The sequence below is a fragment of the Vanellus vanellus genome (assembly GCF_965231255.1).
Source record: "Vanellus vanellus genome assembly, chromosome: 1".
NCBI lineage: Eukaryota > Metazoa > Chordata > Aves > Charadriiformes > Charadriidae > Vanellus > Vanellus vanellus.
Window position 1 is genome coordinate 90274951 of NC_138905.1, and position 27458 is coordinate 90302408.

The window sequence follows — 27458 nt, forward strand, 5'->3', positions numbered from 1 at the left end:
TGTGTACAAAGCTCTATTTTCTACAGCAAATGGGAATTTCTGGGGTGACTCTACAGAAAGAAAAAAACAACATACCTCAAATGAAGAGGCCAGGATATACGTACTCTGTGAAGGGTCAACTCTTAGCTATAGCTAACCCACAACGAAAAGCTGTAGACACTAACATTTTAAAAGTACTAATCCTCAGTTTCATTCTCACCCTGTGATAATGATTTCGGGATATGTTTGAGCTCCAAGGTTCCATGCTCCACCACTGATAGGCCACTCCTAAACAAACAACAAGAACGCAGAGATCACAACCAATGCTGATGAATCTTGCTTGGTTAATTTTTAAACTCAAGAGTAGACAACATCTTCTTCCAAAAAGCAATACAGCTCATAAAAGGAACAAAAATGTGTAGCATTCAAGGCCTTTAAAGCTTATTGTCATTTTTTATGTTAACAATGAAGGCTTTTGAAACTTAATACATTATTTATATGCATTTATATTTATAATACATTTTTATGTTATCAGTTAAAGTTATATTATTTTAAAATATTTCTGTACTGCTAACACTCAACAATCCAAAATAGGAACTAGAGGAAGGAGTAACAAACAGTTCTGCTACTCTTCTCAGATTGCTTGACTCTCGGAGTTTCTGTAGGACGCTGAATAGACTAAGAATCTGTTTTGGGGACAAAGACTACTGAAGAAACTGGCCCAGAAAGAAGTATCTGAGCATGATGCCACAAGATATGAGATAAGGGAATGCAACTTTTACAGAACATATGCAATCATCATCTCTTCTCTGCCTTTTGTTTACTAGTGGCAAGACTCCCATTTTCTTCCTAGACTGGTAGAGCGAAATGCTGGTCTGTGCATAAAGGCTGACATGTATGGATACAGCATAGAATCATAGAATCATAGAATCATGGAGGATGACACGTGCAGAGTGGGTGAGGATGTGTGCAGAAAATGAGTGGGTGGAAAAAACTGGGAAGCACAAACTGGTTACGTGGATACATGGATTGGATGCTCGTGGGTACAGAAACGGGTGGGTGGCAAGTGAGTGGCTACCTACATTCAGAGTTTATATTTGTATGTGCACAAATAAAGCAAGGGGACAAAGAGCGTGCAATGAATGTGTGCAGGTAGGTGGTGAAAAGTTTGGGAAACTATGTATATGAGGTAAGGATAGATAAGCAGACAAATTCAAAGAAGAGAAAAAAAATATTTTCTGAAGTACTTTGCTGAATCAAAATTCAAAAGAAGTAGATAGGGCCCAGTTTCTCAGTTCATTGAAAACGAGGCAGCTCCAAGGAGAATACTTCTGTTAACATGAATAGAAAACTGATGATAACTGATTTGTTTACCCCATATTTTTTCTAATGTATTTATTATGATGGATTAGTTCTAGTCAAAACATAAAACAGATTAATGCTTGAAATTTATAAAATAATTGCATTTCCTCTTTTTATTTCTGCAACTTGTCCTATTTCTAAAAGCATTACATTAAGACTTTGGTAGCTCCGTAAAATAATTTTTAACAACCCTATTTAATAAAAATCTCACAGACATGCTGTCAACTCTCAACTTTCACTGGAGCTCTTCTGCTAACTTCTTTCAGTTATAATTTTTTCACTTTTTTCTTTGATAGACATAACTTATCCATACAAATTTGAATTGTACACTGATGGTTTTCCTTTAACTCAATCTGATCTGGCATAACTCCAGCAGCCTAATGATTAAGTCCCATATAATGGCCATTAATGGTTGTGCTTATGTGAGGTGTTTCTGAAGGACAAATACCAGGCTGTAAGCATGCTGCTAAGCTGCTGGTAGGACCAACTTGAAAGTGATTACTAAACAAGTAAAATGAAAATAATTTGGTAAGATGTTACAGAAACACAGGTTGTACATCCACTTTCTTCATTTAAAAACAATATTGGCTTTGTTTACCTTATTGCTGTATCCTTGCTTTTTATGTTTTGCTCCTACAGAATAGAGTACAGGAATCAGATCTGGAGGACAGTCCGCAAAATATTCTGTGCAGGTAACAGGTGACTCATGAATGTCAATAGGATATGGATTTTCAAAGATTGGAAAACTAGTTAAGGAAGACAATTTATTAGAAGCATTGTGACACACTGAGCCATAGAATAAAACATATACTTATATTAGAGTGTACAACAGAATCTAAGTAAAATCATTACTAATAAAGTCCATTTTCCTTTATTTATTAAAATATAAGTATTTTTTTAATGTCAATAATAATGTGTAGTTACTCAAATAAAGATAAGAAAATTCCATTGCTGTGACAAGAATCCTCTTACAATGTAACTACCCATTCATGTGAATAGTTCCTAAGGCTAATAGGGCTACTTGTGTGAATGAGGATTAGGAACTAATTTTCCCCAACATCTCAAAATCTCATTTATCCAGAATTGACACAATTTCTAGAAGTTTCAGGTTGACGGATATGATATATATGACCCAAGAACTACTTATTGCAACTGTGGATTTTACATGGAGCTGCTTAGCTTATTGGGTTGGTAGACTACTGATTCTACAATGAACAATTGCAATAACAGATGAAGTAGATCTCAGTTTACTTCTCACTTCCATCAGTTTGGACGGTCTGATAAGGAGGAAGGCCTCATTTCTGGCATATTACACAATTCAAAAATGTAGGAAAGTTGGTTCTGATTTCAGTTACATCCATTTCATATTGCTGAGAGGATTTGAATTATTCTTGGAAGTAAGTGAGATCAGAATATGATTCATTTAAAATGTTTCAAGACATTAAGGGCAAAATCTGTTCCTAGTTGTACCAGTGTGAATGTGGATGTACATTACTGGTAGTGTTGGAGGCAGCACAAAATAAGAATTGGATTCTGCATTACATGATGTATAGTTCCTGTTTGATATGAACATTGATTCTGATATGAAAGAACTATTTGTCATTTAAACTAGCAACTGATTCATGAAATAATCCCATAGATCCACTATAAATCAATGCCATTATTTATTAAGATACTAAGTAAATACTTAAGTGGTAGTCCCTGTGGAGTCTAGCAAAGTTAGGCATGCATATAAGTAGTAGTTCAATCTGGTTTCCAAAACACACAATCAGGTAATAATTCAGCATGTGATTAAGTATTACTCTACTTCGATGCTGAGTTAATGTTTGAGAGCTATGCTGAAGGGACTACAGATTTAGATTTACTCCCAAACTTAAGAACAAATATTAACATAAGTTCCTGTTGAGAGTGAATCATTACCAGGAGTGAATGATTTTGGATAGTAAAATGATGTTGCATGATAACATTTTAATTTTTATCATAATTTGCTGGACAGTTAAGATACACAAATAACTCCATAGAAGACTTCATACTTACTTGCTCTGTGTCAGGTCAACAACAATGAGATCTTTTTCCAAAAGCACAACTACAGCATAGGGTTCTTGAAATTCTGTAAGCGAGGAATCAAGTATAAAAGACATGGAGTTCTCCTATTAGTAATTTTAAACAAGCAAGTCATATTTATGTGCTCTAAACATTCACAGTATATTAAACAAAAGGTTAAAAAAAATCCTAGACATACCCTCAAACTAGACATATCTGCAAACTAGGGCCAGACAGGAACTGAGAAATGCCAGTATGATGGTATTTTGAAAGTAAAGAAACAGAATATGAATAAGTTGTGTGTATCACTGCATTGCTGAATCCAGTTATTATGCAGAAAATGTATTTTTGCTGTCCAGTAGTAAAACTTCTACTGTGTACAACTGTTCTTCAAAAACAGATTGTGAAGAGTTGCTCCAGTCCACTTGATGATACGCAACACCCTCATTTCCAAAGCAATTCCAAAGGAATATTCTGAAGGAATCCTGCAAGTCTGCTGTGTTCAATTCAGATACTGACACACTCCTCCCTCCTGTTTAAATTATACAGTTTTGTTTTTAATTTAATGCTTTTTTGTTTAATCAAAAAGAAACAATTAGAACGACAAATAAACATTTCCCTTGATGCATAGGGTGCATCAGTTTACATAGCATAAAAGTTATTTAAAAAAATTATGAATGTGAAATTACGACTCCCTTTTCAACAGCAGCAAACCACTCCAGTATGTGCAAGCTCAGAGTACAGTCTTCTGATGGCTGATGCCAAAAGGCTGAGCAAATTGACAGCAACTGATTTACCTTCCTTTCAGGACAGCTACGAATGCCCATTATTTGTGGCCTGTTTTTATACAAGGCTACAAATACCACAGGTTAAACCAAAATTTTTAAATATTAGTGTAATGTAGGAGAAGGGGCCACAAAATCTTAGTACTAGGAAGCGTCACTGTATTTGACACAGTTAAATGAAGGCCCAAACTAACTTTGATTACTGAAAATTAAATTTTTGCATGACATCGAAACAAACATACACTTTATGTTTGCTAAGTGTTTTTAATATGCATTTGATTTAGCTATGTATATAAGATTTATTTGACTTTTCTGCTTGAGGGCTTAAAGTGCTAAACTTAGGGGTTTTTTTGACTTCCAGCTTTCTTAATTTACTTTCTGGAGCTTTCTGTGAATGTACTTCAGAATACAGCAGCCCCACAATATGCAGCAAAACACTTTTAACAGTTCAATTCAGGCTGAAGTGTAAGAACTTTTTTGCAGGTAAGTGGTAGTTTAATCTTCAATAATTTAGCAATCTGTCCTTTTTCAGCAACATGAAAAATGCCAGAAATATAAGCACCTACATTTGATTAATAGCATTATTTTATCACACTAGCCCATGTATTTCAAGCTTATATCTGGAGACTCATGCTTTATTGTCCACTCATTACTTGCTTCCTATATTGAGAATTCAAACAAGTTCCAGTTACTTTCCGTGATGTGGTTTTCTTGAGATGAAAACAACTGTGAGAATGGAAGTCCCTGGAATTAAATTTAGTTATGAGAGAAGATCTCTTCATTTATGTTTTCCATAACTGTGTTTTGCTTAATAAACTCACCATTTGGATATGGGGTTTCACAAAGGGTTAAAAAATCAACTATAGGGTGATCCATTTCAAGAACTGTAATTGCTTTCCCATGCATGATTGTTAAACTTGGTCTTCGACAAGCTTTATCATATGACAATCCACCAGAAAATATCACAAATGGTTCACTGTATTAAAAAAATCAACATAGTAGTTATAAGTTTATATAGTACATACAAGTTTACATTACAGGTTTAGTACTTTTAAATAATAATAAATAACTTTGCAAAAAGAAAAATTCTAAAAGGACTTTAACTCAGGAACGTAACATTGAGTTAATTATAGAAAGAAAAACATACCTGTTTTTACAGGTCTTGTACTCTACTTTAAGAATTGGTTTACAAGATTCAGTTTTTTTCCCATCTCTTTGAATTTTTCCTAAGGAAAGAAAGAAGATTAAAATCTATTAAAACATCATGATAATAGAACTCTCAAACTAAAATATACACACTGAAGCAACTGTATCAGCAGTAAAAGAATGTAACTTCAAAGCTACAGAAGACGATGAGTATTACCTCCCATTTCTGTAAAATATGCCTTTTTCTAAATTAATTACATTTGTTAAGGCTTTATGTTTTGACTGCCACATCAATCTAAAGGACCACAGACTGCACTTCAAAAACATCTGAAAACCATGGAGATTACGGAGAAGGGTGATACTTAACTAATAATTAATGAATCTGACCAAAAGTATACCTTTTTTTGAACACATTATGACCATAAACAGGTTAATTTTTTCCTACGTCATTCTTAGATTGATTCAATTCCTTTTGTTGGCAAAATGTTACATGCTCTGGAGTGCAGCTAGTTGAGCGATAAATTTAAATTAAGTGTACAATTGAAATTCATGGGTTCTTGGTTAATTATGGCTCAGTACTTTCTTTCAGTCAGAGAAAAGTCACTTGCAAACAAACAAAAAAAATAACAATTTTGGTTTTGTTACTTTGGAAAGCCTATGCTTGCTTTCGACAACAACCTGATTGGAGGATGCAGTGCAGATGGAGCCAGACTATTCTCAGAGGTGCACAGCGACATGACAGGACGCAAAGGGCTCAAGTTGTGACATGGGAAGTTATGGTTAGACATTAGCAAAAATATTGTACTGTGAGAGTCACTAAATAATGGAAGACATTGCCCAGAGAGGTTGTTCAATTTGTTGGTGGAAGTGTTCAAGTGCCCAGTGTTAACTAACTGATCTAATCAGGCCTGTTTTGAGGTGGGGATTAGACTAGATGACCTCTGAGAGGTCCCTTCCAACATAAAGTACAATTCTCTGACTAAAAAATGACAAAATAAAAGGAATTAAGAAATTTAAGCAAATGCTAAAACTTTTCTGGGCCACATAGATCTTGTCTTCTCTTTCTTCCTCTCTCTTCACCCAGTCAGGCTTCTTGGTAATGTGTTGATTTGCAGTAGAGTTAATACCTTTTAATCTCATTTACAGGAAGCAATGGCACAAAAAGTCCCAGCTATAAAACATACATCCATTTCATAATATGGTTCTTTGAATTCTTCACAGCAGTGACTTGGGAAGCCTCTATAAGAAGCAACATAGTGCCTTGTACAAAATGTATTACTTTTTGTGAAAATTCCACATATAAGCATGTAAGTACAAAATATAGAAGAAAGAAATATGAAAATCCCGTAGCCTGAGGGTGTCAAAGACTAGCAGTAGACTTTTAAGATGAATTGGATAAAAGAAGACATTAGAGTAATATTACCCAGTAAGAGGTATTTATGACACCAATTTAAAAAAAGTTTGATCAAAATTGCTCTCCTTTTTTTAATAATATTTTGTATCTACTTTGCAGATTAAAATATTTATGCAAGAAGCAACTCTGGATCTGGGCTACAATAAAAAACGAAGCAGACGTAGATATTAGCAAACAGCATGAGGAATATTGTCTTGTTTCTTAGTTATACATTTTCTTGTTTCTTAGTTATACATTTTAACTATCAAAATTACCATGCGGAATTGTGGTCTGGAATGGTCTGTTAGGACTTTTCAGATTCCATAAGGTCAAGCTGCCATCAGAGTGACTGCACATGAACTGTTTCCCTTCATGATGCCAAGCAACAGAATGAATAGCCTACAGAAATGAAAGAAGAACTTGAGACTGAAATGGAATACAATATTTACACTAATGATATTTTAATGTATGACTTTGGATTATATTAATCTAACTGCATCTCAACAGTTGGATGCTTCTTGTTTGTCTAAAGTCCATAACCAGCACTTCTTAGTAACCAATGGCTGTAATCTACTGCTAGTCAAGTAAAACAATTCATTACAAATGTTAACATAACGCAAGAATATGAGAAAGCCTGTACTGAATCAGACCAAAATTGAAGGAACGCTAAAAGTATAAGAACAAGGGACATACAGTGCAACTGTAATATGTCTGATAGCTCTCCTTAGAAGTGTTTCATCTGGGAAACATACTGGGAATTCCATGTGAAAATTTTACAGATAAAATATAACACATGCAGTCTTCCCCAGAGGACTATTTAAGAAAAGTTCTTGAATCATTTTTCCCCCCACATATTTAAGTTTCAGAGCAAGTACACAGAAATCTGGGATGTTTAATGTAAAAGCAAGACCACTAAAGAGACCAGGATTGTTTCACTGATATAGGAAATTAACAAAACAATGATGTAAGATATTTTTGGAAGAGATAGTGCTTCAGAGAAGAGGAATATCGCACTCCTATGTATACAATGCAAGTACCACGTGATGAATGTTACTTAGGCCAAAAAGCAACACTTAATTAACTTAATTCTTAGTATTTCATAAATAATTAGTGGAACTGACTGAAAATATCTATAATTACACCAAACAGGCTGAAAGGATAATGGTGTAAGTCCTTCCTTCCCACAGGTATGTGCTGGAAACTAACAAACGCCATTTTCTGACAAAATAAAGTATTGCTTCATTGTATACCACAGTTTCTCACACACTTCCCTCAGAAGCACTAACTCACAGAATTTTCCCTTGAGTCCGTTTCCATTCTAGAAATGTTAGCTGCCAAATTCAAAAAACACAATATGTTTTTATGTAAATGTATATACAAGAGACCTGTTTTTGAATGTAGTTTAATAAATTTCCATTTTTGCAACCCAGGAAATCCACCTTCAATTGCATATGGCCATTTACCTGATTTATTCACTTTAAAATCATGCCTGGGTATTCATAAGTCATCATTGCAGTTATCCATATCGATTTTGCTTAAGCTGACAAGAAATAAACCCAAGTGCTACTGGTGACTATTCAAAATTCCCTGTTGGTCTTCCTCTTTTAATAAATGTCTTGATTGTTATGGTTGGTAACGACTCATGGTCTGGAGGGAATATCAGAAGAACCAATGAAAAGGCTGTGACTCTTTCCCGAAACTTTACTTGGCTCCTGAGGCTGGACAGCATAGACACAAAAGAGCCTTTGCATGAAGACGACTTAGATGTTTCAACAGGAATCTGACATGCCTTGTATAGGAATGGTTTGCTAACCCACTAGCAAGCTAGTCATGCCAATAAAGACTCAACAAACAGAGCTGAACAAAGTGAACTCTAGATATTTATGTTCAAACTATATGAGTGTCACTCAAACCTCTACTTACCAGATGGAGGCTGGCACGCAATTCCTCCTAAAGACCCATAAGATACCAAACTATAACTGAAGCAACAAAAGCTAACACAGAAAGATAGTTCATACAGAGTCCAATACCATTGCCCTCAGGCTGTGAGAACCTTATATCTGTGGGGAGCGCCGCTTCACTTACACTGAAGGCATGTCTATCCTTGTGCATAGAATTCTGACATGAGCTCATTCATGCTTGCTATCATGCCAAATTAGAATCTGCTTTTGATGTGTTGTCACACAGAGAAACATTTCACATGGTTACAGTCGCTAACTGTGTCTGAGCAGGAGCTAGCAACTAGCAGCTGAAAACTGTACCAAGCTGCTTGTTAAACTGCCTCTCAGCTGCTAGGTGCCACCTGCCAGCATAAACCTCCTGTTGAGTGGAGATGAGGAGGAATGCTCTTGTCACAGACAGTTGGCATAGCAGCAACTCAAACTTACCTGTTAGACTTTGCCCTATAAAGGGCAAGAAATACTTCAAATTGCTTTTGAAGGTCTCAGCTGGGAGTCATGACTAATACTGAAAGGTGGTACTGAACAAGTCCCTAAATTTCTCTCTGCTAGAATATCTACCATTCTGATCCACTTCTTTAGCATCCACACACAAAAAAGGAGCAGTTATTTGCTTAGAACAGGAGTTCATCACGGTTGGTGACTCATGTGAATGTTCACACAGTGTGTGCACATAAAGCTTATCACTCCAGATGGGGTATGTTTCTCCTTCTGCAATACCCACAGTGGTTGCATACATATTCCATCTTCTCTCGTACTCAGCATATACTAAAATTAAGCATGCCCAACACCGTTTCAGTTCCTTCCCAGCCACAAACCTCCTCCACTGAGAAGAACTCATGGGGACTCTAGGACCACTTTTAACCATATTTTCAACAAGCACCATACTCATCTCATCCTGTTGCTTGAATCTTACCATTAAGGACCATTACAGCAAGGGCCACATCAGATTTGATACTTCCATAATGGCATAGTGCTTCATAAATGTAGGGAGATGTCATTTGGCAAATGTCTCTGTGAACTCTGCAGCTTCATTTGGGAGAGATGTTCTAATGAACTATAGGTAACTATAGGCCTAATGAACTAGGTAACTATAGGCCTATCAGTCTAACCTCGATAGCAGGGAAGGTCATGGAGCAGGTCATCTTGAGTGCCATCAAAACCCACATAATGGGCAACCAGGGGATCAGGCCTAGTCAGCATGGGTTTATGGAAGGCAGGTCCTGCCAGACGAACCTGATCTCCTTCTATGACAAGATAACCAGAATATTGGACGAGGGGAAGGCTGTTGATATTGTATACCTGGACTTTCAAAAAGCATTCGATACTGTCCCACATACAATTCTTGTGGAAAAACTGGCTTCGCGTGGTCTGGATGAGCATATGATCTGCTGGATCAAGCACTGGCTGACTGGAAGGTCCCAAAGAGTGGTGCTCAATGGATTTAAATCCAGCTGGTGGCCGGTCACAAGTGGTGTGCCTCAGGGCTCAGTGTTGGGACCATTTCTGTTTAACGTCTTTATTGATGATCTTGATAAGGACATAGGGTGTATCATCAGCAAGTTTGCAGATGACACCAAGTTAAGCAGGAGTGTTGATTCAAAGGAGGATAGGGAAGCTCTACAGAGGGACTTGGATAGATTGGATCATTGGGCCAACATCAACGGTATGAGTTTCAACAAGGGCAAGTGCCAGGTTCTGCACTTGGGCCACAATAACCCCATGCAGTGCTACAGGCTTGGGGAAGTGTGGCTGGAAAGCTGCCTGGCAGAAAGAGACCTGGGGGTTCTAATTAACAAGCGGCTGAATATGAGCCGGCAGTGTGCCCAGGTGGCCAAGAAAGCCAACGGCATCCTGGCTTGTATTAGAAATAGTGTGGCCAGCAGAAGTAGGGAGGTGATTGTGCCCCTGTACTCAGCACTGGTGAGGCCACACCTCGAGTATTGTGTCCAGTTTTGGGCACCTCAATACAAGAGAGATATCGAGGTGCTGGAGCAAGTGCAGAGGAGGGCAATGAAGCCGACAATGAAGCAGACAAATCATATGAAGAGCGGTTGAAGGAGCTGGGACTGTTTAGTTTGAGGAGGAGGAGGCTGAGAGACCTCATCACTCTCTACAACTATTTGAAAGGACACTGTAGAGAGGTTGTTGCTGGTCTCTTCTCACAGGTAATTAATGACAGAACAAGAGGGACTCGATGATCCCAAGGGTCTCTTCCAACCTAGACAATTCTATGTTTCTATGATTCTATTCTATGAAAGATGATGACCATGCTTCAGGAAGCTCTGAATGTGCATTGACACAACCTGTCAAACTTTTAAATAGTCTGCATATGAAGACGGCTGTTTTTTTTTTTGGTCTGCCTACTATCAACAATAACTTGTGAATCCTTTGAAGTATATGGCTTGTTTATGTAGTCTCTTTTTATAAAAACATGATGGAAATAAACTTTTGAAGGAATTTATAAAAAGGCTTGCAAGGAAAGTCTTTTATAAAGGGTGTCATATAGGACCATTGATTGAAAGGGCCTGACTCTCATACATATCACCACTGAGAAGATGACAATCATCATCACACAAAAAAAAGATTTTGCAGCTGACATCTTGAAGCGCAGACACATGATCCTTTAGCAGCAGGTTCAAACCCCATGCTGGCACCAGGTGTTTCACAAGCAAGAACATTTTAGTCTCTTGAGAAGCTTTGGCACAGTAGAGAAGAATACAGAGAAACTCCTTGTGTCAGGAGTTGATGAATTGAGGCAGCCTCTAACTGGTCATCAGCAGGGCTAAAAAAGAGACAGGACTACTTTTAGCTTTGGTGAGTAAACCTTAAGTATCAGGGAGAAGCTTTAAAGGGAAGATTCAGGCTTACAAGAACACCAAGCAGAGAAGTTCCAGATAATGCAACTTGTACAGCTTTTTCTATCTTCCGTGAGAACCTCTCTCATTTGAAATGAGCAGACGTTTCATCTATGAAAGGTTCCCAGTCTTCAAGACATGAAGTATAGCATGACAAGGACGGAGTAAGGAATGCAACTGTAAATGCTGCAATTGCAGGTCTGTGAACAGGGGGCAGAGTCTTTGGCTCCATCACTTAGAAGCTATTGGGTTGTCTCAGTGAGCTGTTTATCCTAGGAACAATGTGTCCACGACATCAATCTGGACAGCAAGGAAAATGAAATGTCATACTTCTGCAAGTATTGGACAGATCCTGGTAATATTGTAGGAAACAACTCACCTCCCTGTCATAACTTTACACATATTTTGAGATGTCTGCAACATATAACCATGTCTGCAAGTCTCATGTGATGTAAAGCATCACAGTGGTATGACAATGCCATGCAGCCTAGAAAGGATAGGCAAGATTTCACAGTGATGATGTCATAATGAACTGATAACTGTTATCTCTTGATGATCCTTTTGTTAGACAGCTATTCAAGTGTGCAAATAAAGAGCAGATGGACCTATTCCATCTGAGCTGAGTGTCCACTACTTCTAAGACCTCAGTTAAAAAAAACAGTACTCAACATCATGAAAAAATTGAATGGAAGAGACCTTTTAATAATAGTTCTCACTGACAATGAAATGAAAACATTTCTTGTGGCTGTATGAAAGGAAATATCTTTAAATTAATGAGATATTAAACTTTTCCTCTCTATAACAATTGAACGTGAGCAGATACAGTCTCCATCTTGAACTTAAAAGAGAAGAATATTTAGATTGGTAGATAGACAATCAGTTACCCGCCTCATTTCCTCTTCTGTATAAAAAAATATCTGCAGTTAACTTCTCGCTCCTGTGTTGCAGTGACAGGTTCTACAGAACTGAACAACAACAGAGAGCTTCCTTCTCAACAGCTGGTCTTGGGAGATGGAAATCCAATGCTGTCAACAGTAACACAGGAAAATCTAGTTGAGGCTTGATCCTGTGGAAGGATGAGCATTCGGATGGAGTCTTGAGGGTGCTGACATTTATTTTGAGTGACATTACCAAGCCGGACAGCTATATGAAGAAGATTACAGAGAAAAAAGAACTTGCCTTGGTGATGAACACTCACAGTCCCTCAAAGACAAGAAAATAAGCTGTTTCTCACAGTACATACCAAGTGCCCTTAACGGAGAAGCCTGGTGCCAGGGGAATTTTTGCTACTAAACAGAAGTATCTGCTTCACTGATAAGCCAGAAAAGATTGTGCCATCCAATGATCCTTAAAGATGCCAGAAGAGGAAGCGGTCCAGTTAGATGAGATTTCCAGTTCTTTCACCATCAAAGAGGGTGACTACATTAGTTTCAAAACTGGTGCTAAAATAAGCATTATGATACCAGCAAAAATGAGGCTGGATTAATTTCATTCAGACCCCATTCAAAGAGGCACTTTGGTATTCAGTGAAGATTCAGAACATCTACAGCAATTTATCTGAGACCTCACAGATAAACTACAATTGCGACTGGCTGGCTTAGTGCCAGAACGATATCAAAACATTGGTCAGATATCACAGGGCACAGAAGCCTTGCAGCAGTCCAGATAGAATGGTGAAGGGGAGCAGGAATAATGTTTTCTGGACTGTGATCTTTGTGACCAATCTGTAACAAGAGGCATAAGTTTGAAAACTTGGGCTGGTGCCAAATACCAAGTGGCACATGCTGAACTAATCACTTGTGACTCACGAAAGCTACACAACCCAGGATTTAAAAAGGAATCCTTTTTAGGGGCTCCCTAAGGGAATCCTAGCAGATCTGGAACCTTATCAATCTGGAGCCTGAAAGTCTGGAATAAAGTACAATGGCTAGTCACACAATCCTTTTAAAGACAAGAAAAATCTTGCAATTATTTCAGTAGATGATAGTCAGCCATCACAAGTTGCACGAAGTGGATTAATGACACAGCAAGTAACCACAGACGTGGAAAGCACATGACTAATAAAAAGACCAAAAAAATTTCCTGAGGACAATACAGAAAAATGTGGAACAACTGAATTGTATGAAAAATTTTCAACACCCAACCACTCTGCCTCAACATGCAAAAAAATTAAAACAAAATAATGGAAACAGAAATATGAAGATCCTGGTTTATGTAGTCTCATTCTGAGCACAAGAAAGGACAGTGAGTGAACAGACCCTCCCAGGAGACCCATAAAAGGCAAAAGTTGTCCAGCCTTAAGCAGCAGAACAGGTGCAATTTCACAAGTGTATGCACAGGCAGACTGTCACTTAGAGACAATTTAGTGGGCATGTCTTGAGGCTTAAGTTCTGGCCTGTTTAAACTCTGAATTACCCTGTTCTTTAGAACATTTGCTATGTAGATGCTCAGAATCTTAATCTTGAAGCTCAGTGTAGAGTTAATGTGTCTGTGAAAACAGACCTGAAAGAGTGCAGGATTCAGATATACTGAGATTACTTTTTAGATTGAAAATAAATGTGTATACTCCTTACATGTAACAAGGAGGCAAGACAAAGAAGGAAACGGAACCACAGGAAACCAACTACTCTCTACCTTCAGTCATAGTTGCATTCACATTCATTCATGGTAAACTTCTTTTTTCCTAGGACGAGTACTAAAATCATCATAACTAGGAATATATCTATTTTTGAAACAGCCTGTTTCTTGATACAAGAACTGTGTCTCTTTTTTATATAATCTGCTTACAAACAGCAAGAGAGAATTGCCTGATAAAGCTATGAGAATACAATTTTGAAAATCTTTCAATCAGAACTTGAGTACGAGGTAATATCAATAGCCCTACAAAATAATTTGTCTTTCATTCTGCCTAATGTTCTCGTAATACTCAGTAAAGATAATTATATAATTCCTAATGTAGCTATATATCAGGTCATCTCATTACTACACTGTTCCACTGAGGATCCCCACACAAGCTGATGAACTTGTCAGAATCAAGGGGAAGAGACTCAGTGTCATAGTAGACTCACAAGAGCCTAATGCATTAGAACTACAGATTTCAGGTTTTGACTTCTATTGTCAATAACTTGTTCAAAAGCATAGTACAAACAGTATTTCCAGAACAAGCAATGCCTTAAGATAAATCTCCATCTGCTTGACAAAGACATATGACAAACTGCTGAATAACAGTTTTTCTGAATTAATGGAAACTGCTTACCTCATCATAATAAGCTCTCAGATCAGCTCTTTTAGATCGTAAGTCCCAGAGTACTACAGTCCCATTTTCATAGCCTATCAATAGCTGGAGGAGGGAAACACAATTATACTTTCAGATTTAAAAGGTATATACAAATATTGAAGAACTTTATGGTCTTAAGATATTTTTAAAAAATAAATAAGCACTATAAAAAGAAATACCAAACTGATGTGCGAGATTGTAGTTTGCACTACACATAATACCCAGCTTTCAAATTATCTTTCAGCATAAATTACTTCTCATTATGGACAACTTAAGATTTAACACGGAAAAAAATGTGCTTTGTACTCTTTTTTTTTTTCTTTGTTTGCATTTTTCTGCAAGATTATGTGCCTGGACAGTCTTCATAATTGTGTATCTGCTGAGAAAATAAGACCCTAGCATGTTCCTCTCAGCTCTTACCTTCCTTGCCCCTGGCTAGAGAGAAAACTGTTTGACACCTAAGAGATCACTTAATTTCAAAGTCACCAGATTAAACTCTCACTCAGCTACATATATTACTTTAACTTTTGCTTTCCACTGCTTTAAAACATTTTGAAGAAATCCTCTTGCAGAGAATAAATTGCTTGCTTCCCTAGAAATTGAAAAGATACTAATTAGTAAGAGAATTGTTACTTCTAGAACTAGCACATCATATCAGCGTGCACTGAGAAATACCAGCAGAGAAGATTTGTTAAAAAGATGAAAGAGAAGAAAAATTATGCTCAGGAGAAAAACAAGAATGAACACAGTCCTTTCTCCTTGTCCCTGTTGAAAATAACTGAATTATTGATCTGGCACTGTATTGAGTACTCTTCATTTGAACACCATCAATTTCAGATCTTATGGAAGATGTGAAGCCTGGCCTGCTTAAGTGTCCTGGAAATTGCTTCCCACAGAGCCCATCTTCTTAAGAATCTGTCCTGGACATGAAGACGGGGAATGACCAAACTGACAGACTCACACATTTCTGCTATGGAATATTTTATACAACTGGCAGTGAGAAATGCAGTTGTGTTCTTTGTCCATGAAGACACGGATCACAGAATGCAGGCAAGGATTTACAGTTTCTATATTAAGAATTTGAGCAGAAGAATGATGAGACTATCTCAGTCTGTGACACCTTACCAGCATCTTTGCCATCACTCGCTTTAGCTTGCATAAGTCATAAAAATGAAACTTGGCTGGACTGCTAAACAAAACATCACTTTGTTTCCAAGTTAAATATAATTGTACGTCAATAATGCTACAAAAGAGTCTGGGAATACCCTCAGTCCTACTAGATATGACTATATTGCCAGGACAATGTTCATTATGTGGAGATGTGTTACCTAATCTAAGAGTGATTTATAGTTAGTATATTTAATACCTGAATGTGAACAATACCTGATTACTTAAGAATTCTGCTTCCTGAAAAAAATTCAAACTGTCCTGGAGAAATTCCAGAATATTTATCATTTTTGCTGTGGAGAGGTCCATATGGGATTCTGTGGCAGAGTAAATGTGAAAAGACATCCTGTTCAGAAAGCATGCAGCTAACTGGATAGCACTTGTGTCAGGATGCCATATGGTATCCTGGGACAATAGATTGCCATTGAGAGAGTGAACAAAGAAGTGTCTTACTCTGACTGCTTTCGCTGTTAGTGTAGTGATCCTAAATGGAAGATAATTGTATACCTAGGAGTTAGCGATCCATGTAGCAATTAACCTCAGTAGGTGCAGGTCTGTGCTATGCTATGTTGTGCTGCACATAGCACTTGGCTTTCAGGCATGTGTTGTGCTTCACATATTCCTTGGCCACAAGATGAACTTTGCTTTGTACCACTTCGTACCACTTCGTACCACTTGGTAAGGGCAATTACAGCACCTTTGTGGCCTTGTCTTTATCATAATGTAAGGCAGTATGTTCTCATGTGAATATCCTTTTGCTTGACTGTAGAAGTTAATAGATTAAAAAAAAGAAATAATCTTTTGAGATCTCTAAAGATGAAGACGTTGGCAAGCCTTTTCACAGAGGGGACGAGCACAGTGTGGTGTGCCCTCATCAGACATCCATCCAATGCTGTGCAACTTGGGGTTCCCACCACCTGAAGGAATGTAAGATTATCTTCTTTTTCTTCTTCATATTAACTCTGAGAAATGGTATTTTAATCAATATGTTACAGTCTGAATGCCTTCCATACTGTTATGATTACAAGCACTTGCACCAGTGCATTACAGCTGCCTACCAAAACAGTTGAGTTCAGTTCCTATCTACCAGTGCTCTTTTCACTTCAGCTTTTGTACAAATACACTCAGGAAACTGAAGGAATAGAAAAACATTTAGTATGTGACCCTGTTTCATAATAAGCCTTCCTCCCCGGTGAAGCAGGCTTGTCTTTTGATTTTTATCACTCTCTTTTGCAAAGATATCACACGCCAGGTAATTACTGAAAGGTTAAATACCTCCTATCAGAGACAGCATTTCACCTGATCTATTGCTGAAATGCTTAATGCACAACAGCACTACAGAATTGCAAAATGCACAATGCTGTGATTTCAGGGAAGAAGTTGAAAGGTAAACAGATTTGCTGCATAGCCAGGAATCTCTCTTTCCTTGCTCAGATGGTAGCCATGCTGCTCTTCTGTTAGTACTTTGGTAGGGCACTGGTCAGAATTCCAATTGGGTGAATGTGATTAGTCTCATTGCTGGTATATTTATGATGCTCTGAACTCTGACCTGTCTGAACCACAGGAAACCCAAATATTTGCACTCCTCTTGGCCATGGTAAGCACTTAAGAGATCTATAGGACAATCTTTAGTCCATAATATTGGATGAGGTAAAAAAAGAAAACATCCAGAAATGCAGTTGAAGGAGAAAACATAGACAAAAGAAAAATATGTGTAGAAAGAGTTGAGGAAGTAAAACCTCACAGATTTCTCTTCAACTTGTGTTTCCTGACACCTTGCTTAATTACTCATGCTTAATTAGGTTAAGAATCATGCAGAAGGCTGCACAGAATTTGAAGGAGGGAAGAGTCCTGGCAAGATCTTCCTTGTCTAGTGGAGTTGCTCCACATTTTGACTTAACAAATCCTTCTTTTGATGATGGTGCTTTAGGACAATTTCTCCTTTGCAATCAATTAATTGCATCCTGCAATTAATGCAAGCCATCCCCTTCCTTGTCCTGGTAGCACAAAACAGCTGGGAGAAACAAAACAAGCCTACCAAAAGCACACTGTATTTAGATGTTATTAGATTGCAGAACACATACCCAGAGATTGGAAGTACAGTCCACTAGCTAATAGTTAATAGCATTAAACCTTTTTTTATTTACATTTCTCCAGTTGCTGGGAAACTGCAGATTATTGCAGTTAATGTCTTCTCCTGTGTCAGCAAGAAAAATCATGTTTGCTACAGATCTGCTACTTAAAAATGTCTGTGGACTTCAGTCTGTTCCTATATGTGCACTTATTCATTGATTTGGCAGACACATTTATATTTCATGGACTTAATCACTAGGTCCCCAAATTGTTCTTAAGTGACACATTAAATGCACAAATTCTCTTTGTCATCTGCCTTCCAGCCACAGCTTGCTAGACTCACAAAAGAGACTATCTCCAAAGTCTGCCTTGATAGTTTGCCTGGAGGGCACTCTGGAAAAATTTTGAATGGCAGAAGTCTTCTGGAATGACATTCACTTTTTTGGCACAGAAAAACTGGTCATCAGTCACTGATACAAACTGGAACTTTTGGAATTTAAAAGAATTTTTAAAAGATTAATATACAGTCTGCACATAGATATCCCTCGCTTTCAAAAACAGATCTTATGATTGTCCTAGATTTGGAAAGGTTTATCTCTGTTTTAGGCTCTCAATCACTCGGCACCCATAGGAGAATGCTTCCTATTTACTTCAGTGAAACACATCCAGTGAAACAATTTTGTGAAACCCTAGAGAAGGATACCACTGGACCCTTGCAGGGTACAATACCCTAGTACTTGTAAAGTACAAGAACATCTGTATTTTGAGCAATGATTATGACTGATTTGTACCCACTATTTAATTCCTGAAGCATAAGTAAAGAACACTTTCATCTGCTGCCCGCCACGAAGTGATGTGAGGAATCTGATTTCTCCCCCCAACACCTTCTGGTGTTCTTTGGTTAACTTGAGGCCGAGGAGCTAAGGAATATGTAGAACTATCTTGAAACAGGTCTATTATCTAAGAACAACTCTGCTAAATTAAACAAAAGGCCTACCTATGATGGTATCTTGTACTTAAATCACCAAGAGCAAATACCAAAGAACAATATGTGAGGAGGGCAAGTACTTATCATACTCTCACATATTCTCTCAGCCTAAGTTATTTTCTCATTCAAAGATAGCCAACTCCTCGACTAGACATGACTCCACTTAACCTCATCTTTAATAACCTTTTAGGACAATTCAGCAAACCTCTTCAGTAACCCTCAAATTGATTTGTCTTCTGTTAACTTTTCTAGTCTCCCTTGTGACCAAGATACATTTTTAGCACCCATAGCATCATTGGAAAAAGTTTTATAGCTTCTACCCATTAAACAATTGAAGAACTTAATTGACTTGTTTGGAATCTGACTTTTGTCAGCTTCATTTGATATCCTTCTAGTTTTTGTACTGAAAGAGGCTATGAACTGTTTCTACAGTTATGATTTTCAAACTCAGAATCACAATCAGCTCTTTCCACTATGAATTGTCCTGTCTCACTTAGTTGTGTCATATCGAAAACCTTGCCCCTTCTCTGAATATCTTTTAGTTCAATTACGTTCTTTTTGAGATAGAAGGACAGTATTCAGCAGGCAAGTCAACAATACGTTTATGCAATAGCCTTGTTTTATTCTCTGTTCTTCTCCAGATAATGCCTAATTTTGATTTTTTTTATTGGTCAGTACTGAGCATTGGGCTGACATTTTCAGTGAACTATCAATCATCACTCAAAGCTCTTGATACCAAACAGTAATGATCAGCTCAGACTCATTGTTTTATATGTAAAGTCAGGAATGTTTTCCCTCACATATATAGCTTCCCATCATTTACACCGAATACTTACAAAAGACAGTATTTAACCTGCCATTTTACTGCTGAGTTTCTCAGCTTCCTAAAGTCCAGCAAACCTGATCACATCCCTGCTTACTCTCTTTTCTAGGTTGTTTACATGGTGAACAGCAAAAGTCCCAGAAGTTGTTTTTTTTTTTTTTCATTTTTTCCCCATTCTGAAGAAAGATTGTTTTATCCTTCATTCTTTCAACCAAAGTTTAATGAGACTTAATTGAAAAAATTAGCATAATTTTTTCTCTACTTTCGGATTTTTTGACCTAGAGCAATGTCTTTTGATTCAGTGCTTGGATCTTCTCTTACATCTGTGCGTACCTTTTAATGCTATCTTCCTGTACACATCAAACACTATCAATTCCAAGTTCTGCAAATCTGCAAGTATTTTGTTAGCACCAATTTGTTCTTTACACCACTCTCAACCTATTAATGATATAAACAGCAGCACTGGGACAGTTTCAGTATGGCTTACATTTTCTACTCTTTCTCCTCATAAATTTCCAATGTTTGTTTTTCATAGGGATCCATCTGATTTTGCTGTTGCTGTTGTTGTTAGTACGCTAGCACTTCATCAGTACCTAGATATCTCCAATGTGCCCTCTGAGCAACAAGCAATTGTATTTCCAAGCAAGCTCTCCTCTAACTCCCTCTCCTGTGTCCTTCTCATCTTCTGTCTTTCTGCTGAAGTCAAAATATTTTAGGTTTCTGTTTTGACATGGTGCATCTCTCTGTAAGAGATGTTCACTCACAAGACCATTTTTTCTTTTAGTATCACATCCTTTTTCCCTACACCATGTGCTTTAGGTAGGTCATCAGCAGTTTCTGCTGTGGCCAGTGAAGAGTTATGCCTCGTCAATAAACCTTTATTTTTATCACGTATTTTGCCATATATAATTAAATAGCATTTCTTCATGGTTTCTGGATTGAGGCTAAAACACTATACTTCACAGGGTTCCATTACTTTATTTGCTGTATTCTAAATTGCTTAATCTATTGTAATTCTTCCAAAAAAGCTTAGAGATTCAATCTAACTTGTTGGAGGGCTAGCTGGCAAGTGCATCATTTGCACATAGTTCACCTTGCAATATGGATAAGTCCAGGGACAGATAATGCAAATGAAATTTAGATGTAGTCATCAGTGTTTTTCTAGGTATCCATACTGATTTCAGCATAATGTCTGCCATATCTGTATCAGAAATTCACACTGCTACTAGTTTCCAATTTATAACAGGTTCAGCTGTTATGTGAGGCACACTGTTCAATAGATACATCATTTGTAAGATTCACGCCTTTATAAATACAGACTAAAATGCAATTGACAACAGTGATCAGAAGTATTGAGCTAGTTAAATGCCCCTTCCACACAGGGAAAATGCTCAAAAATTCAGTAGCTACACATAAATAAAAAAGCTCTTATAAAACTGGTGTTCTGGCAACCAAATTTCATTTTGGAAAAGCTACCATACTTATAAAGCAAACTCTCATTTTGCCTTCCGATGGTATCAATCATGACCCTAATGCTCTGACTATACACTTTGCTTCCACTTGTTAACAGCTCTTGCTATTCTCAACTCGGTTCACAAACAGCAGCAAGTTCCAAAAGTGGATTACTATTGTTACTATTCTCGTACAAGAAAAGACGTATTATCTTATGAAAACTTACTAAAATGCTTTCATAATAGCATGTTTATCCAAGTAGTACAGTCATGCAAAGCCACATTTATTTGATCAGGAACAATTTTAATTGGCTATAGATTTTTTTTTTTCTTAAAAACTGTAAAATAGTAAAAGTGACCTTGCAAGTATAGCAAGAAAGCAGATGATAAAATTAATAAGTAATAAGAAAGAGCTATCAAGGCAAAAAAAGGCTATGAAACGTTGCAATGTTTTATATCATTAGTTGTACTCACTTTTCCCTCATCTCTCGGGCTGTCACTTAAATGTACAACTGGCCCAGGGTGAGTCTTTGTGGATCTGCAAGACAAAAATCAATTCAAATCTGTGAATGTTTTTTGTATGAAGAGCTAGATGCTTACCTTAATTTCTAGGTGTGTTAATGTGTACCTCCAATGGTTTAAAAGTAATTCTAAAAAGCCCAACAGGGGAAGATAACTATCTGCAAGTTATCCGTATCTTCTCATGTTCTCCTCTATTTCTTTTTTGCCATTATAGACAAAGATTCTCCTTTGTTGATGAAACCTTTCTTCCATTAAAAAATCTCTCTATTGCTCCTATTACAGTGATTTTTTTTTTTATTTCCCCCCCTCTCATTTCTAAGGCTTTTTTGTCTTTTCTATTCTCCACTCCCTCTCTTTCTGCCCTCCTCCTCACTTGCTCGATTTCAGGGCTACTCTGCCAAGGATTTGCAAAGTCTTCACTGGATTGATTTCAAATACTGGTAACAAGACTCACCAAGTTCCAATTTCATTAATGACAGGGCTTCAGGAATCTCACCTACACTGCTCTATCAGGTAGCTTCTTAGCATTACTGCAGTGGGGTTTCAGAAATGGAGTATCTTGCCTTTGTCTATTTTCTAAAGCCTTATGACATCTTCAGACCAACTAATACAGTTACACCCACAGTGCACGTTCACTGAGACTCCTTAGCCATAAGTCCCATGAGTCTTCATAAGCCTCTACAAAGATCACTTATTGTTTTTGCCGTCCACCTCTCTTTTTGTAACAGTTACCAACAATGTAGTATGCAACTTAGTACAGGGACTGCTGCTTAAGTCATTGGTGTCCAGCACCTGAGAGCAAATGCAAAGCATAGGAAACAGAACGGACAGATGAAGATTTTTCAGTTGGCATCTTTTCTGACCAGACCTTTAGGCATGGCAGTTATACAGAGGGAAAAGACAAGCACCATTCCACAAAACTTCAGGCTATTTGAATGCCTGCACAGAACAGGTTCTGGGGTCAGAGCACATGTCCCTTGGAGTTCAGCTTCAGATCGAGACTTGGTTCACCGAAGGTCACCAGGAGAAAAAATATGGCAGAGACTGGCAGGGCCCATAAAGCTAAGAATTTATCTGGAAGCCATACCCAAACCCACCAAGGCTTCAAGTTTTAAAACAATTTGCAAGAGAATTAAAGAAACAAACAAAAACAAGGTTCTCCAGCCAAACTGCTCAAAGGATTTTCCTAAATTAACAGTGTTACTCTTCCTTTGGCTCAAATACTGCACTATAGGAAAACTGTCCTCTGTTCTACCAGGTGAGACTCTTAATCAAGATTGACAGTGGTATGCAAAAATTCCCAGGCAAATCAAACATTAAAATACTGTGCAGTAATGTATATCCTCATGGACTCCTCCTTCCCAAAACAGTATACTCCAACACTCTTGAAAGCATGCACACTTTCCTCTGGCCTCTATTTTTTGCCCATAGAATGCTTTAAACATTTTCGGTCATGCACCAAAGCTGAGCCAAAGCAGAGTGGCAAAGACCTTGTCTGATATTTAACTCTGAGGTAAAGACAATGAAAAATTACTCCAGATATCCTTAGACCTTCCAAACTAAGTTTTTTCCAGGCCAAAGAGATAGAAAACTTCGTCACCTAAAGGCCAGACAGCCTTCCAAGACTACACCCCACCACTTCACATATATTTTAACATTACTGCTAGGTGCCCGCACAAAGCTAGTGGCGACATGGCAAGCCTCATCCTTGGTGAACCTTCTCCATGATATGATCCCATGCCACCACCTTCAGCTTTGACAGATCACGTTTCCAGAGATACCTGCATCATGTTACTTTTCTACAAGAGGTCTCAGTGAGCAAGCCTTCTGCCAGAGCATTTTGTAACATATCCCAGCACAGAAGTGAGATCAGCAGGAAAGTAGTGGACAGCCAGTTTATACAGCAGTATTCTATACAGACTGTCTTTAATGGTGCCAGCAGCAAGTACCCATTTGGCTTGAGACATGGCACGCAACAATTTTTGCAGAGATGCAGTTCGCGGGAGATCTGGTGTCATTCCCATCCAAGCCAGCTCCCCAGAGGGGACCTCTCTGGCTGAGTTTCTATTTCTGAGTAACCTGTACTGGAATAAAAAAAATCATTTCCACAACACCAGACCTTGAAGCAGGCAGAGTAGGTAGGTAGTGATGGGGAACTGAGGGGTGAGATGAGGATATCTGCAAGCAGTGCTTAGACCCACGTCTTGTACATCTGTCCTCAGGGAGTGAATATGACATCTTGGGACATTCTAGGCTACTTTGAACTTTGTTTCTGACATAGGTTCACCCATCTGAACTGGTCAGAATATGCTGATGGGAAGAACGAGGTCTGTTTAGGGTACATGATGCCTATGCCATGATGGGCAAAGGAGGAAGTATAAGAGGAAAAAACATGAAGAGAAAAGGCAGCATAAGAAATTTTGCTTTTTAGCCAGTTAAGAACCACTGACAGATGACAGAAAAGGGAGCAGAGCCAAGTGAACATCAGGCATTACTCAGCTGGCAGCATATAAAATGATGGAAGGAGCACACACAGGCTGACAGGGCATACTGGTTTTGGTGACTAACCCAGCCCATTGAACCAAATAGTATGCAGGCTGTGTTGCTTGGCCATACCAATATTGGTACTTGACCAGGAATATTGCCAAAATTAGGGAAAACAGAGGGAGAAAGGGAAAGAGCATACTGTCTTTGTAAGCTAAAGGTTGATCCCATCTGGGCTGCTCTTTGTACCTAGCAATTTTAAAAGTCAAGAACAATTTAGATATATCTGTGCAACCACTGTTTTCTTTTTAAGATACATATGCCATTGTTTACCAAAGAACGTATCCATTTATCTTTGGGCAGAAGAACTGTTACATGAGCTCTAGTCACTCTACATTACGTCTAATTTTAGGCTAATTATACTTTCGTTGTCACTAGTTGTTCCTCTGTAAATGATATAAAAATGTCTTTTACAACCAGTTTTATTTTTGTTGTATATTCTTGCAGGGGCACAGCCTCAGATTTCTGTGCTAAGACCTCAGCTAAAAGGGGTAACCTTCACTAATACAATACATTTTCCTACCTCCTCCTGATTTCTCTCCTGAATCTATTGTAAATGATAGCTGAAGAATCCTGGGATTTATTACACTGTAATAAAATTTCTTTTTGCTTTTCAGGACATTAGGCATGTTTTATTTCTTTTAGGAGTATTATCTTTTTATTATTAGGTTCCTAGCTATTTCTTTAGTTTTGTTGAGTAAGAGCTTCATATACATTATCAGCAAAGTTGATACCAAACACAGCAGTTTGTGCACTAAATGCATGAAATCTTATTTTTCCTCCTTCTCTTTCCTCTATATTTGATATAAGTATTCTCTTAGTATTTATATTATCTTACTCCTCAGTGCTTTAATAGTTTAGTTGCTTTGCATTATAACTCACATGGTCAGGCTTCTTCCATTTTCTTCCAATTTTATTATTTTAGTCTGTCAGTTATGTCACTCTATCAAAAGACTCAATGAATCATTGTTTTGCTTTCACACGTACACCACTAGCCTTTTGTTCCATTCTTGTTAGCTTTTTTATGTCAAATATTGGATGTAGGTGTCAAGGTGTTGGCAGTGGGGAGCTGTATGGGGCATCTCTGCAAGGAGAGGTCAGGGCTGTCCTGTTCTGGACGCAGCCAACTCCAGCCGGCTCCACAGACTCATCACAGGGCACAGCTGAGCCCCTCAGCCAAGATGGTGGTGCCTCAGGGAAAACAAATTTTAAAAGTCATACTTTTAAAAGGGAAAAAAAACACTGCACAGGCAGTGACGAAAGTGTGAGAAACAGCCCTGTGAGCAACGAGGTCAGTGAAGGAGGAGGGGAAGAGATGCTCCAAGTGCGTGAACAGATTCCTCTGTTGCTGGTGGACAGGACCATTCCAGAGCAGATATTTCCCCTGCAGTCTGTGTAGGACCCCATGCTGGAGCAGGTGGGTATTTCCTGAAGGAACAGCAGCTTGTGGAGAGCACACACTAGAGCAAGTTTATCCTGAAGGCCTGCAGCCCATGGAAAGACCTGTGTTGGAGCAGGGTAAAAGTACAAGGAGGAAGGAGCAGCAGAGAGGAGCTGTAATGGATCAACCCCCAGTCCCCTGCACTGCTCAAGGAGGAGGAAGGGGAAGAGGTAGAGGACTTGGGAATGAAGGAGTGAAGCCGAGCCTAGGAAAAACAGGGGCTGGGGAGAGGGTGTTTTAGTTTTTGTCTTTGTTTCTCATCATTCTATTCTGTTTTAACTGGCAATAAATTAAATTAAATTTCTCCAAGTCATCTGTTTTACCCATTGACAGTAATTGGTAAGTGATCTCCCTGTCTTTATCTTGACCCATGAACTTTTCCATCTTATTTTCTTTCCCTGTACTGTTGAGGAGGGGGACTGAGAGAGCAGCTGGGTGGGCGTCTCACAACCAGCCAGGATCCACCCACCACAAATACCTTGATTGCTTAACAGCTGCCAGCTTTTATTATACATAGATAAGAGGAAACAGAGAGTCTATTAAGTCTGGCAATTGTAACACTAACTCAGGCAATGAAAGGATCTTTTTTAAATGGTTGTATATCCTAAAACTCATTTCAGATGTGCCATCGCAGATAAGATCACACACAGAGTTTCTGGGGTGATGACAACAGATATTCCTGAAGCATTTTTGAATTGTAGAGCCCATTCCCTGGCAGCCCTCCTGCACTGCCTTTCTGGGGCTCCAAGAAATATTGTTTTTTTTTACACATATCAAGTAAAGTATCTGCATCAAACCGGATAACTCTTTGGACTAAACAACAAGGAATATTCACAAGAAGCAGCACAAAGCTTTTGGTTTGGTTTTGGATGGGACATGCACACTCCCATCTAGGGGAAGATGTGTGGGGAAGGATATACTGATACAAAATAACACCAGTTGAGATGGAGCAGGGAGGAAAACGAAAGGGTCATAATGGTCTTCATTTGGCACAGTCTTTCACTTGTTGCTCTGAACCTGCCCTATGGCTGGATACAGAAGGGGAGACATGATAAATCTTCTCTGGCAATACACCTTGCTTGCTACTCCTGAAGTGATGTTATCTCTTTCCTAGTGCAGGACTGTGGCTTGGAACCCAAAGACAGGCATTTGTACTGCACTAAGACCAGGAATAGTCTGCCGGAGGCAGATCAGTGCCTTACTTCTTGCATATTCTTGTTTCCTCAAGGAAAGTAGTATGTATAAATAGAAATAATAGCAATATTTTTTGGAGCCCTAGAGAAGTGTTGCTTGTAAAAGGAGTGCCAGGCATTAGGCTCTGCAGTCAATTTCTCCTAAGGGTAGACGTCATGACTGCACTACAAGTAGGATTAAATGAAGCAATTATTTAGTTAACCATGTTATATCAATAATATTAGTTTACAGAACTCATGAAACACTATCAGAGCTACAGATACAGTAATTACTACTTTCATGTAGTAAATTATACTGCATGTGGAAATGTCTACACACAAACCATTTTGCCTCATATAGCTTTAGTACATATAAGTGTTTTGTTTCCCCTCATTGCTATTACAGTAGAGTTGTCAAGGAGTCTAGAAAGTTGTATGCTGTCATTGTGGAACAGCCTACAAAGAAGGAAAACCAC

At 38.1% G+C, this 27458-nt stretch overlaps 1 protein-coding gene across 2 annotated transcripts in view; it reads right to left on the reverse strand.

The window, feature by feature from the left end:
* Nucleotides 1-27458, reverse strand: part of STXBP5L (syntaxin binding protein 5L) — a gene marked incomplete at both ends in the record, with an annotated part of 209544 nt that overhangs the window by 76845 nt on the left and 105241 nt on the right. For both annotated transcript variants that reach the window (XM_082493120.1, XM_082493119.1), the window contains 8 exons: nucleotides 200-267; nucleotides 1940-2087; nucleotides 3379-3451; nucleotides 4991-5145; nucleotides 5317-5395; nucleotides 6984-7107; nucleotides 14781-14864; nucleotides 21778-21841. In XM_082493120.1, coding sequence (XP_082349246.1) covers nucleotides 200-267; nucleotides 1940-2087; nucleotides 3379-3451; nucleotides 4991-5145; nucleotides 5317-5395; nucleotides 6984-7107; nucleotides 14781-14864; nucleotides 21778-21841 — 795 coding nt within the window. The remainder of the gene's footprint in view (nucleotides 1-199; nucleotides 268-1939; nucleotides 2088-3378; nucleotides 3452-4990; nucleotides 5146-5316; nucleotides 5396-6983; nucleotides 7108-14780; nucleotides 14865-21777; nucleotides 21842-27458) is intronic.